This window comes from Monopterus albus, unplaced genomic scaffold (assembly GCF_001952655.1).
Source record: "Monopterus albus unplaced genomic scaffold, M_albus_1.0 scaffold96.1, whole genome shotgun sequence".
Taxonomy (NCBI): Eukaryota; Metazoa; Chordata; class Actinopteri; order Synbranchiformes; family Synbranchidae; genus Monopterus; species Monopterus albus.
Window position 1 is genome coordinate 246,866 of NW_018127976.1, and position 14,546 is coordinate 261,411.

Below are 14,546 nucleotides of genomic sequence, written 5' to 3' on the forward strand. Positions count from 1 at the left end.
TTGGTTTAACATAGCAATGAACATCTGTTTCTCATGATCCACGATGTCATTTACTTGCACCGCTCTGTGATACATTTCTTCTGCCTCCATATCCTCAGTTGCTTCTAATTTATTAGCTCTTCTCCCTCTTTGAGGCATTTTAGTAGTTGTAAAGTATGCTCAAAGACTAGAAATGTAGAACAGACAAGAGGAGCAGTAAAGACGTCTGCTCTCGCTTGCAACCCGGAAATTACGATTAATATTCAACTGGGTCACACTCTTTGAGTAACAGGTAGTGTTTAAAGTTGATCATAGGCACCACTGTAGAGTGTGAATCAGTAATTTCTGATTACTCCAGTTAAAGAGCCCACTGCATGCTCATTTTCAGTCATTTAGTGATTCATCTTGGGTGTCTTGGTTAGATTATTATGTTGCTACCAGCCTTTTTTCTGCATGAAAATGTATAATCCACAGGAGTTTTTGAGATGTGAACAATAATTGATAATGTCCTGTCATCTCCTCCGTTTTCTACAGTCTATTTCTATTCTTGTTAGTCTGTGCTTCTTGGCCTGCTCTAATGGCGCTGTTTTTCTCATATCTGGACATTTGCTCCATTGTTTGTTGGGCAAATTGTTGGGATTCTAACAGTGGAAGATTGAGGCTCTAGGGTGTATAGTTTTTGAAAGAAGCACAATTTTGAGACGGCTTCTCTCTCCATGCATTTGACACACAGCCAGGCAGTTACTTTCTTATGCCCTATTCTAGCCTGAGTCAGCTAGGAGACTCTGGAGAATTCACCATATGTGATACAAACTCTGCCTATGCAATGTGCACACAGCCACCTAAATTGCAAGGAATTTCTGTGAGCTGATGAGTTTTCTCCACTTTTGCTATTTTCCAGGTCTGTACGGTCTTCCAAAGAGGAATGGGAAACTGAAGGACATCAGCCATTTTGATGCAGCATTCTTTGGAGTCCACCCCAAACAGGCCAATACTATGGACCCCCAGCTTCGTCTCATGCTGGAGATTTCCTACGAAGCTATTGTAGATGGAGGTGAGGAAACAGGATGAAAAGCTTGAGACTGATAGAAGACAGGAATGATGGAAAAGGAATAAAATAAATGTTTGGTGGAAAGTAGCACTGAAATGTCTTTCATCTGATATGGTTTTTGAATCTGTTTTAGTTTAAAGAGAGCTTGTGATCTGAATGAAGCTACTAAGTTAATGGTTTAAAAACAGTGACGTGTTCTTACAATGCAGGACTGAACCCGGCCACACTGCGTGGCAGTAAGACGGGTGTCTACATTGGGGTGAGTGGCTCAGAAGCTGGTGAGGCGTTCAGCAGAGATCCAGAGGAGCTGCTGGGCTACAGCATGACTGGCTGCCAGCGCGCTATGTTGGCCAACAGACTCTCCTACTTTTTTGACTTCAGTGGTACGCACTCACATCCAACATACATGTATATTCTTTAGCCCCAGTGCTAAAGCATACACACATAACAGCTGGGGATGTCTGAGGGCATGTTTTCAAGACCTAGATATTAAACTCTTAAGATGTCATCTGCATTCCAGCATATCTTGCTCACCCAGCACATTATTTCAGACAAACACTGTCTTTTCAGGGTTTCCACCCAACAACCTGTGTGCATTAATGTTTTTCTCTGGCTCCACCTCCTCATCCCAGACTTATAATTGCCAATATAGTTAAGGTCGAAATTATTAGTCCCCTTTATGAAATCAGACAAAACTAACTTTTCCATGGAAATGACCATACCCAAAAGATTTTAGTTTCCAAAAGAACGACAGAATGTCCACTAAGTTTGAATCAGATATTTTACTGATGTGTTGAATTGAAAAAAACAAAAATGAGAAGTCCAAAATTAGTTCCCTCTGACAATTAATAGTCAGTAGTGTAACCTTTCTGACTCACAACTGACAACAGCCTCTTATGGTTGTTCCTAACTAGGCTGGCAAATGTCTCTTGAGGGATCTTAGCCCATTCTTCCATGCCACATTGTTCCAGCTCATCCAAAATGTGTGGTTTTTGAGCATGGCCATTAATCTTGAACTCCCACCACAGATTCTCAATAGGGTTGAGATCTGAACTCTGTGAAGGCCACTGTAGGACCTTGATTTTGGCATCTTTCAAAAGGTTTTGGCCCAACTTGGATGTATGCTTCGGGTCATTGTCTTGCTGGAAGACCCAGTGGCGACCTAAAGCTAGACTGGCAGCAGATTTCTTTACATTATCCTTCAAAATGTCAACATAATCTTCTTTCTTTGTGATTCCATGCACCCGAACAAGGTTCCCTGTGCCTGACGTAGCAAAACAGCCCCACAGCATTATACTCCTACCACCATGTTTAACTGTGGTAACTGTGTTTATAGGGTTGAAGGCCTCTCCCTTTCTTCACCTAACAAAAGCAGCATCCATGTGCCCAAACAACTCAAGTTTGGTCTCATCAGTCCAAAGGACAGACTTCCAAAACTCATCCCCTTGTTTCAAGTGTTCATGGGCAGTCTGGCTTTGATGTACTGCTGTGTGAGCAGTGGCGTTTTTCCTTGGACAATGACCTCGAAGCTCACAATGTTGTCCAGAAGAGGCCAGTTCAGCAACAGTCATCATGGCAGAGATCCAGGGATTCTTGTTTACATCTCTATTTTCCTTTACAATGTTTTTGAAATTTTGCACTTTTGCACCCAGGCAATTGTCTACGTCGGAGTGCACTTAGACTCTCTTAGTATGGAAGTGAGGTTGTTACCTGCCAGGTGAGAAGTGTTTTCATCTCTCCTGTAGCGTGTTGAGCCCCACACGAGAGTAACCGCTTTATCTGTCATGCTTTGACTGGAAACAATGTCAGCCAGTCATGTCATAGTTCCCCTCGGTCTTTTTCATATGAGGAAGTTCCAGAGGTGGTTCGGCCGTCTGCGCCTGTGCGAAACAAGAGGCACGTGCTCACAATTCCCCCCTTGGTCCAATCAGACCTGGAGTACTGGGGAACTCCCACAGTCAGCACACTGGGCGTTCCTCTGGGCAGAGCCACATCACATGTCTCGGTGTTCACAGACTTGTCTCTGCTTGGCTGGGGAGGCACATGTCCATCACAGGCTGTGGGAGGACGGTGGGATCGCACCCCATCTTTCCACATCAGCTATCTGGAACTAGCTACGGTGCTGAAGGTGGTGAAACACCTTGCACTGGTGCTGAGAGGAAGACACGTAGTGGTGCGATCAGACATTACAATACGTCGCACACATCAGCCATCAGGTTGGTGTTGGTTTTGCCGGCTGCTGGAAACAGCAGGAAACTCCTGCTCTGGGCTCATCAGAACCTGCTCTCCCTCAGAGCTGTGAGCAGAACTGCGCTGCGGATCTCATGTCACGAGGCAGACCTCAGCCCAGCAAGTGGAGGCTGAATCCGTCCCTCTTTCAGACACTGTGGGACAAGTTCAGCCCAGCGGTGGCAGGCCTGTTCGCAGCACGTGGGAACGCGCAGTGCCACCTCTGTTTTTCACTGAACGTTCAAGAGGAATGGCTGTGCATCCTCCTGATGGATCCAGAGCACGCAAGCGCTCTCTCGTCTGCTTGGTGCAATCCAGCAGTGCCCCGTGTCAGGTCAACGGCTGTGGGCCTGGCCCCTGAACGGGAGTGACTGGAGAGCCTAAGGTTGCCTCTGGCGGTCATACACGCAATTCAGTGCACGAGAGCTCCATCTATTATGGCGCCTTAAGCTGCAAATGGTCAGTTTTTCAACATTGGCGCATGGAGGGGGGCATAGCTCCCACTTTCTGCCCAATGTCTTAAGTGCTGAATTTTCTACAGATCCTGGTAGATAGAAACCTGGCTTTGTCTACTGTGTAAGCTATGCCGCTGCCATCTCTTCATGCCATGAAGTTTTTGGTGAGCGAATTGTGTGTTTTGCATACCCGCTGGTGAAACGCTTTCTCAGGGGCATAAGCAGACAAGCCTGTGATGCGTTCAGTGGCACCTCAGTGGGATTTACCTCTGGTTTTACACGTGCTCAGGGAACCCCCCCCTTTGAGCCCATAACAGAAATGTCTCTCAAACATCTCTCTCTGGAAACAGTACTTCTCTTAGCCCTAACTTCAGCTAAGCGAGTGGGCCATCTGTGCGCACTGTCTGCCTCACCGGCGTGCCTTCTCATACACGAAGACGGCAGCTCAGCCGTTCTGAGACCGAATCCTGCCTATGCGTCGAAAATAACTTCCTTTATTCGATCCAGAGTCATTACCTGGATGGGTTCTTTCCTCCGTCCCTCTCTGTCCAGGGCGCGCGGTCCCGTTACGTGGTGCGCACGGCAGCTGTCAGACAGACACAACAACTGTTTTGTTTATTGTAGGAGACATTTTTTTGGACAGCCTTTATCCAAACCATGGCTGTCTCACTGGCTGTGTGAGGCTATCACACAGGCTTACATGTTAGCTGGGTGTGATTCCCCCACCTAGCATCGGAGCCCACTCTACGAGGGCTAATACACCCTCCACTGCCCTCTTTTAAGGTATGATCGTGGAGGACATCCGCACGGCAGTCTCATGGGCCATGTCTTATGACCCTGTTCTACCTTTGGGACGCGTCCGAGTTTTGCCACTGGCTAACTCGGTCCTGAGTGATTTCCCTCTTTGAACAACCGCCACCGAGCGCCGATTCCACATGTGTGTTTTCTCGCTTGGGTGATTGCTTGTTAGCCATGTACACTCACTTGACTGTACTATCAATGCAAGCTGCGTTCTCGTTGTGTGTGTGTGTGTGTGTGTGTGTGTGTGTGTGTTTGTGTGCCCCTCCTGCACACACGCACTCTGTCTTTACGTTCTTCATGGTACTCATGTTCTCTGTTGGTAATATTGCTATTACTACTGTGAGACAACAGCTGTGTAATACAGGCATCTGATTATCTATGTACGCGGTTAGCACCCGTATGCTCTTGCAATTTAACTGTTATCTGTGAGCTCTTCCCTGCACTTCTCCCCTGTTAACAGAATGGCCATTCTGCCTTTACAGCTGCAGTCAGGTGTTTATATGGGCATGATTGCACCTGCTTCTCAGACGAGGCCTGATACAGGAGAGAGGATGTTGTTTGGGCTGCTATTATGGGGTATGCTGCCAAGCTGAGGTGTGTTTTAATGCTCTTGGGCGGCGGTGTGCCAACAGGGCATCGACTTCATCCAGCTGCGCTTTTATACCAATAGCGACAGCTCTTAAGAGGGCGAAGCCTATATGAAATAGAATGATGGTTACGATCAGTAACCCAAGCTTCTATGAGTATAGGCATAGCCCTCTAAGCTGGCAGCCCTGCTGTATCCACCCCGCAAGCTGAAGAGAAAGTGCTGGTGTAGGGATCCGATCACAGGTCACAGTGGCATTTATGCCATCGCAGCGGACCTGTTTGGGGACAGCACAGGGCGCAAAAGAATCTCTTCAGGACTGCGCAAGCGCGAGGGGTCATCCCAATAATGACAGCTCTTAGAGGGCTACGCCTATACTCATAGAAGCTTGGGTTACTGATTGTAACCATCGTTCTCTAGACTCTGGGAAAATGCTCATTGTTAGTAGTTACTATCAACTAACTGTTGCATTATTTTTAGTCTGGTATTTTCTCAGTGTTGGTTTATAAGCAATTTGATAGTGTTTTATTTTGCTAAATATAACCATTTGTCTGTATCTGCATAGCAGTCAAACTCTGTTCTTCACCATAAACATTTTGGAAATAAAGCGTTGTTATTATTATTATTATTATTATGATTATTATTATTTTAATTTCAGAGTACATTCACGGTGAAGTGGCCACATTCACAGAGTTCACACACATTCACCTCTGGAAGCTGCCTGTTAGAGATGTCATTTGATCGGTCATGTTTTTGAGATGTCAGGCAACCAATAAGCTGCTGCTATGTTAATCAGTTCAGCTGTCTACACTGCCTGTGTGTCAGCTGGTATAGCACCTGTGCTTCATGCGTGTAGCTTCAACCTGAAGCCTATTTTTAGCTTAGTCTATTTTTTTTCCCCAGAGCTACGACCAGAAAACCCTCCACAGAATCCACCAAAACAATGAAAGCTTTATAGTTCCAACAAGATCTCCACCAAAATAGCAAAATACATGAAGCAAAAACTATTGAAACACACATCTGTTACTTTAGTCCTACTGAACATGCAGTTTTTTTTTACCATGCATTGGATATACTTTACATGCGAGTGTAGCCAGTAATTCCCTCGTTGTATGTTATTTGTCTGAGTTTGGGACCATAGTTTTCCCTTTTACAAAGTGTTTCTGTAGGCTCCTCTTGGTGCTTTTGTAAACCAAGCACCTGGCATGTTGTGGAACAGAAGCTTGATCAGTTTGAATGGGCATAATTCACTGGTCATAAGTTTCTCACTTTTGTCCATTTTTGTACACATAACAGAATCCCACAGAACATAATCAATTTGAATGCTCCAGGTTTTTGCAGATGCTTGACTGTATCCTTTTTTTGCAGATATGGCCACTAACTCTAATCCACACTCCTCTCCTCTCCTCCTCCAGGCCCCAGCACTGCCATCGACACAGCCTGTTCCTCCAGCTTGCTGGCTTTAGAAAACGCCTTCCATGCCATTCGTCAGGGCCACTGTGACTCTGCTCTGGTGGGGGGAGTCAACTTGCTCCTCAAACCAAACACCTCTGTGCAGTTCATGAAACTGGGCATGCTCAGTCCTGAGGGGACCTGCAAGTCCTTTGATGCATCAGGTAAAAGGAAGTCACAAGATGCCTCCATAGTCTGCATGAAGAGCAGTATCCCCTGGCTCTCTCTCCCTTGCTTTTTTTGTGAACAGCACTTGTTGATGCACTCTACGCACATATGTTTTTTATGTGTACTCCTATATAACATTCATATTTTTATCGTTCTGTTTGCCAGGAGATGGATACTGCCGTTCTGAGGCAGCAGTGGCAGTGCTGCTGACCAAGCGATCGCTTGCTAAAAGGGTCTATGCCACAGTGGTCAATGCTGGCAACAACACGGATGGATACAAAGAGCAAGGTGAGGAGAAACACCAACAGCATGCAAGCTCTGAACCTATACAGTAGCACTGCATCCAGCGTGAAGATTTAGCCAACCTGTAGAGGTAGTCAAGATAATAAATTAAGATCCCTGTCAGAGAAATCTCATCACAGCCTTGATTTGTCTGACTTTCTGCTGTAAGTGCTTGGTTTTAAAATGCTTAAATTAAAACATTCTACTAATTTCTCAACAAATGAGTTAATTGTTTGGTTTATAAACTGTCCGAAAATAGAGAAAAATGCCAACAGGCTGGTGTGGTCCTTCTGTACCACTGCTAACACCCTGTCTGCCCATGGCAAGTGAACTACAGCACAGGTGTCTTTAGTTTCTCTGCTCAGTCAAACATGCATGCCCCCACAGCTGTTGGCAATCACACATGGACATCTAGAATTGACTACACATTGACAAATTATCATCACTAAATAATAGTATCATGTATTATTAATAATCACATCCTGGAAGGAGTGTTTCTGAAGAACGAATACTTCTGGTAATTTAAGTACATTTTGCCGATAATACTCGTACTTTTGATTTCTTGAGTAACATTTTGAATGGAGGGCTTTAATTTGTATTTGTAGAGTGAGGAATTTCTACCTTAAGTAAAGATTCTGAATACTTCTTCCACCATTGAATAGATGTTATTTCAGTCGGATTAAAGTAACTTAGTTACTTCGCTCAGTTAGCAAAATGGTTCCCACTGTTATCTCAAAGTTCATGTTGCATCTGAAAAGTAGATGTCACTAGATTGGTACTATAACTTGGTTTTAAATGGAAATCAGATTTAGGCAGTGCTGATTTCATGATAAAGGCATTTGTATGAGCTGGTGAAACCCACTAAAAAGACAAACAACATGAGCAGTCGGACAGAGTGGAAATGGGCCTACAAGTCAGGAAAAGTTATTTGGAGACGATTGATAAAAGGTTAAATGATTACTGAACCTTCCCTCGTTTACTGACACACTTTGTTGTTGTAAACTTTGACCTACTTACTGTAGTTTTGTGCAGTGAAGGATTATTACCAGCGTTTCAGCTTGTTGGACCTTAGGTTTGCTGCATTCACTAAAACAGACCAGATAAAATTGTTCATGAAAGAAATTCAGATATCATCTTGAGTTGCACGCACAGTAAGGTCTTACTAGACTAGGTCTCAGAAAGTCATCTAAAAATTGCCAATTTGTGCAGAAATATCACGTGAAAGTCTGAGGTGATGAGTGTGTATGAGTACATAGCAGTTACCCAGCAGTTCTTGTCCTCACACACTCCTTTTGGTTCCTTAGGTGTAACGTTCCCTTCAGGTGAGATGCAGCAGAGGCTGGTTCATTCTCTCTACCAGGAGGCAAATATAACTCCTGAGCAGGTGGAATACGTGGAAGCCCATGGCACTGGAACAAAAGTGAGTGCAGAAAACATCACTGTTAGCCTGTTGTCAGTACTAGTCTTTGCATCACAAGGCAGGTAGTTGATGATGAGACCTAAAGCACTCAAACACAAGTAAATTTTTATTCTGATAAAGAAAGAATCACCTTCATCCAGACAGCTAATGTCACTCACCAAGAGCATCTGACGGAATCTCTGCTCCCCACACACAGGTTGGGGACCCACAGGAAGTGAATGGCATTGTCAAGGTGTTCTGTCAATCAAAGCGAGAGCCTCTGCTTATTGGCTCCACCAAGTCTAACATGGGCCACCCAGAGCCGGCCTCTGGTCTGGCCGCCCTGGCAAAGGTGAGAATGACAGCACTCCTGTTATTTGCTGCTCTTTAGATTAAAAAAAAAACAAAACAACAACCACATTGTTTTTCGTTTCCAGTTTTATAGCTCTGCGCTGACAACAGCCGTGGCCATGGACGCCACACCTCAGCAACGTCTTTAGAGAATTACTTCAAATTTAGAAAAAATGTCCACTAGGATGAACTGATTAGATTCTGGTCGTCTCCTGTTCCTCTGGCAGGCCACCACAAGCTCATTGGCTTTGTTGATACTGAGCTCCAGATGACTGTGGCTGTACAGTGTGACAAAGCTCTCTATCAGGTCTCTCTATTCCTCTGGTAAAATGGTCTATAAAAGAAGATGACATGCTTCTCACTGGAAATTATTCACTAGATTGATGTATGTCAATATAGCCATAACGTTCATTTAGCCAAAAGATGCACTTAAGTTTTATTAATTTCCTTCAGTCTTCACTACAAATATTATACAAGTTTGTGCTTATAAACTTCAACATGACTGGTAGGTGGAGACATACAGCCACGAGGTTGTCAGTCTAGTTTTTCTTTTTCAAACCACCTCTCTTGTTGAAGAGTTATTTGTCTCCTTGTTCTGAATGACACACTTGCTTTTTCATATAGTCTCTTCTGGAAGACCTTCATAGTGTTGCACTCAGTTAATTATTTGGAGACCAGATTTGTTGGTTTTCATCAAGATCTGGCATGAGTGGTGACCAGCTGATCAATCTGAAAGATCCAGTTCTGTGCTGGTCAGATTTACACCTACAGTGCTTCACATCATGTACACAGCTGCACAGACAGTAAAATCACAGCTACACAAATTGACAACTGTCCCACAACACAGATGCCAGTGTTTCCCTGTTTTGTTATACTTCAGTGTGGCATTGAGAAATACCTCCACTACAGTCCACACATATGAGTTCTTAGAAAGAAAGAAAATCAGAATTGGCCAAAATCAGAACTTGTCTTTTGCAAATACACCCCCCAGCTGACAGCTTTGTGGAACAATTTATAGACCTGGCCAGTGGTGGTGGGCTTAGGTCAGGACATAAGTGATATATGTAAAGAGAGATCTAGAGGGGGCGGTTGCTTTCACATCTCCATATACCCAACTGATCACTGTGCAAAGTGGCTGGGATTGTCTGATGTTTCAGAAAGTGAAAGTGAAGCCCTTTCTAGCTGGCTTCAGTAATCTGTTAAACTGATGGCTTTTTGTCATTTAGCCACAGGTGACATTTGCATTAATCTTCTTGTGGCTTCACAGTGTTATTTTAGGTATTTCAGCCATACTAACATTGTGTTTCATCTAGGTTTTTCTTTTTGTTTTATCCCCTCAAACAGGTGTTACTTTCTTTAGAGCATGGAGTCTGGCCTCCTAACCTGCATTTCAACAATCCTAACCCTGACATTCCCGCCCTCACTGACGGCCTGGTTAAAGTGGTTGACCGGCCTACCCCTGTCCGAGGCGGCATAATAGGCATCAACTCCTTTGGATTTGGTGGTTCAAATGTTCATGTGATCCTTCGTCCAGCGGTGAAAGCCGCTGATGAGACTGTACTGCCCAGGATGGTTCCCAGGGTGCTTCAGGGCTGTGGCCGGACAGAGGATGCCGTCAACGCTGTGCTCCAGAAGGGGAAGGAACAGGCTGGAGATGACAGCTTCCTGTCTTTGCTGAATGAGGTGTCAGGAGTTCCCACTACTAGTATGCCCTACCGAGGCTATGCTCTGATTGGCTCTCAGAGTGATGTCATGGAGGTGCAGCAGGTGCAAGCCTCTGCTAGGCCGCTCTGGTACATCTGTTCAGGTCAGTTGTCAGACCAATTAAAGTAGAAAGAATTCAGAGGATTTCATAGATTATTCAGAATATCTAGACTCTGTTGCTGGAGGATATTCCTGTTGATTTTTTGATCATGTAACTAATATTTACTTTAATTGCACTGGAAGAAGCAGGAATTCTTGGAGACAGGTATTTCAAAATCTGGACAAACAAAACCAGAATTATCTGCATGGGAAAATGCAGTGAGTAATAAATGACAATAAAACGGAACCATGGAATATTTTTGTAGAACTGACGTTATAGCATGCCTTTATAATATTAAAATCTTTTTTTTACATCTTCAAATGATCTTTAACATAGATGCAAATTAAACAGAATAAAGAGGCACAATGGTTTAACAGCTCTACAGATAAATTTGGAACTCAGACATTTATTTTTCAGAAACTGACATTGCTGGATTAATGGATGTGACTGCTTATCATATGAAACAGGTATGGGAACACAGTGGGCAGGTATGGGCCGTAGTCTCATGCAGCTGCCAGACTTCAGAGAGTCCATATTGCGGTCAGATGCAGCCCTGAAGGACACCGGCCTCGTCGTGTCTCGCCTGCTCATGGAGGAGGACAGTGCCATATTTGAAGACACTATTCATGCCTTTGTTGGCCTCGCTGCCATACAGGTAGAGTGGCTGTGGGAACTATGGCATATACTAACTAAGGGGAAAATAGGTGTCATTTTCATATGGACTTTAGTGTCGGACTCCTCATGAATGTTTTGACTTACAGGTGCTGGTCATATAATTAGAATATCATCAAAAAGTTGATTTATTTCACTAATTCCATTCAAAAAGTGAAACTTGTATATCATATTCATTCACACAGACTGATATATTTCAAATGTTTATTTCTTTTAATTGTGATGATTATAACTGACAACCAATGAAAACCCCAAATTCGGTATCTCAGAAAATTAGAATATTACTGAATACCAATACAAAGAAAGGATTTTTAGAAATCTTGGCCAACTGAAAAGTATGAACATGAAAAGTATGAGCATGTACAGCACTCAATACTTAGTTGGGGCTCCTTTTGCCTGAATTACTGCAGCAATGCGGCGTGGCATGGAGTCGATCAGTCTGTGGCACTGCTCAGGTGTTACGAGAGCCCAGGTTGCTCTGATAGTGGCCTTCAGCTCTTCTGCATTGTTGGGTCTGGCATATCGCATCTTCCTCTTCACAATACACCAAATTTTTCAAATGGGGTTAAGGTCAGGCGAGTTTGCTGGCCAATTAAGAACAGGGATACCATGGTCCTTAAACCAGGTACTGGTAGCTTTGGCACTGTGTGCAGGTGCCAAGTCCTGTTGGAAAATGAAATCTGCATCTCCATAAAGTTGGTCAGCAGCAGGAAGCATGAAGTGCTCTAAAACTTCCTGGTATACAGCTGCATTGACCTTGGACCTCAGAAAACACAGTGGACCAACACCAGCAGATGACATGGCACCCCAAACCATCACTGACTGTGGAAACTTTACACTGGACCTCAAGCAACGTGGATTCTGTGCCTCTCCTCTCTTCCTCCAGACTCTGGGACCCCGATTTCCAAAGGTAATGCAAAATTTACTTTCATCAGAGAACATGACTTTGGACCACTCAGCAGCAGTCCAGTCCTTTTTGTCTTTAGCCCAGGTGAGACGCTTCTGACGCTGTCTGTTGTTCAAGAGTGGCTTGACACAAGGAATGCGACAGCTGAAACCCATGTCTTTCTGTGCGTAGTGGTTCTGGAAGCACTGACTCCAGCTGCAGTCCACTCTTTGTGAATCTCCCCCACATTTTTGAATCGGTTTTGTTTCACAATCCTCTCCAGGGTGCGGTTATCCCTTTTGCTTGTACACTTTTTTCTACCACATCTTTTCCTTCCCTTCGCCTCTCTATTAATGTGCTTGGACACAGACCTCTGTGACCAGCCAGCCTCTTCTGCAATGACCTTTTGTGTCTTGCCCTCCTTGTGCAAGGTGTCAATGGTGGTCTTTTGGACAACTGTCAGGTCAGCAGTCTTCCCCATGATTGTGTAGCCTACAGAACTAGACAGAGAGACCATTTAAAGGCCTTTGCAGGTGTTTTGAGTCAAATAGCTGATTAGAGTGTGGCTCCGTGACTGTTCTTGAATGGCCCAGCCAGAGCCCTGACTTAAACCCAATTGAGCATCTCTGGAGAGACCTGAAAATGGCTGTCCACCAACGTTTACCATCTAACCTGACAGAACTGGAGAGGATCTGCAAGGAGGAATGGCAGAGGATCCCCAAATTCAGGTGTGGAAAAACTTGTTGCATCATTCCCAAAAAGACTCATGGCTGTATTAGTTCAAAAGGGTGCTTCTATTAAATACTGAGCAAAGGGTCTGAATACTTATGACCATGTGATATTTCAGTTTTACATTTTAATAAATCTGCAAAAATGTCAAACATTCTGTGTTTTTCTGTCAATATGGGGTGCTGTGTGTACATTAATGAGGAAAAAAATGAACTTAAATGATTTTTAGCATATGGCTGCAATATAACAAAGAGTGAAAAATTTAAGGGGGTCTGAATACTTTCCGTACCCACTGTATATTTAGATTTTTGTATTTTTTTTACACACTTAAAGTTGGAAACTGAACACAGCCTCGTTACCTCTGTTTTCATACATCTCTACATCTCAAATGATGTATATTAAGGGGTTTATCCTGATACAGTACCTTTCACAACAAAATTGTATATTTTAGTATCTTGAATTCATTTACTTGTATTTGTCACTGCTCCAGTTTCAGTAAAGTGTTCTGGGCTTCCCCTTGTTGCAGGTAGCTCAGATCGACTTGCTCACTAAGATGGGTCTGCAGCCTGATGGCATCGTAGGACACTCAGTGGGAGAGCTGGCCTGTGGCTATGCTGATGGCTCCCTCAGCCAAAGCGAAGTCATCCTGGCTGCCTATTGGAGAGGCCGCTGCATTAAGGAGGCCAGCCTTCCTCCAGGAGGCATGGCTGCAGTCGGTAGGAGATAGAGCTTTACCGTATTTCAGCAGCTGGTTTCATCAGAAATGCACATCTGATATTCCTTCTGGGACATGAATCAAACTCTGTTTACCATGTCACACCTTTCCATCACTTGTTTTAATGGTCGCCATTTTTCTGACTGCTACTGCTCCTGACAAACAATCAGAACTATGACAGCCAACGGCTGCATCACAGAAGCATATAAAGCGGTTTTTAATACACTTATTTTCTATATAATTGAAAACGTGACATGAAACATATGTAATGTAAGTGAAGATTTTTTTTAACGTGTGAAAATGCACAATAATTGCACCCACTTTGGGGACCGCTGGGAACTAGAGTTGTTTTTGGCAGCCTGTTTTAATTTTAATTTTAGTCTAGTTTTTGTGTGAAGCTGTCATTTTAGTTTTTATTAGTTTTAGTCACATTCATACTCTTTTTAGTCTAGTCTAGTTTTAGTCGACGAAAACCAATGACATTTTAGTTTTATTTTAGTCAGAATTATCCATGACTATTTTCATCTAGTTTTAGTTGATGAAAGCTGATGACATTTTAGTCTAGTTTTAGTCAATGAAAATTGTATTTTAGTCTTTTTAGTAATGCAGTTCTATTTAACCCAGTCAATATAGTACAAGTATCAAGTAGTATAGACGAAACCAAAAGTTTCTTTTAGCCAAACCCATTTCAAACAAGGTTATCTTATTATATTATTGTTACCTTATAGACTCAAGAATACATCCAATACACATTTTGTGTGATTTTGTGGCCACATTTTTTCCCCATCTTTTTCCATAACATTGTTTTTCGTTTCCACTTCTATGTAATGAAAGTTTTTCAAATGTCGTTTCTTATTTTTCTCCCAATGACGAACCCCGGCTGGCTGGCCATCGGTCCCTTTCTCTGACTTAACTTTGTTTGTTGTCGTCTTCTAAATAATGCCGCGAGTGGGGCTTAAGGAAGTGACGTCACCTGCGTCTGCGCAG

The 14,546-nt window shown here is 43.5% G+C and overlaps 1 protein-coding gene across 4 annotated transcripts in view; it reads left to right on the top strand.

The window, feature by feature from the left end:
- fasn (fatty acid synthase) overlaps positions 1–14,546 on the top strand; it is an 84,283-nt gene that overhangs the window by 15,615 nt on the left and 54,122 nt on the right. For all 4 annotated transcript variants that reach the window (XM_020608886.1, XM_020608884.1, XM_020608885.1 and 1 more), the window contains 9 exons: positions 881–1,033; positions 1,240–1,413; positions 6,517–6,717; positions 6,887–7,009; positions 8,308–8,423; positions 8,620–8,754; positions 10,098–10,560; positions 11,025–11,212; positions 13,371–13,560. In XM_020608886.1, the coding sequence (XP_020464542.1) occupies positions 881–1,033; positions 1,240–1,413; positions 6,517–6,717; positions 6,887–7,009; positions 8,308–8,423; positions 8,620–8,754; positions 10,098–10,560; positions 11,025–11,212; positions 13,371–13,560 (1,743 nt within the window). The remainder of the gene's footprint in view (positions 1–880; positions 1,034–1,239; positions 1,414–6,516; positions 6,718–6,886; positions 7,010–8,307; positions 8,424–8,619; positions 8,755–10,097; positions 10,561–11,024; positions 11,213–13,370; positions 13,561–14,546) is intronic.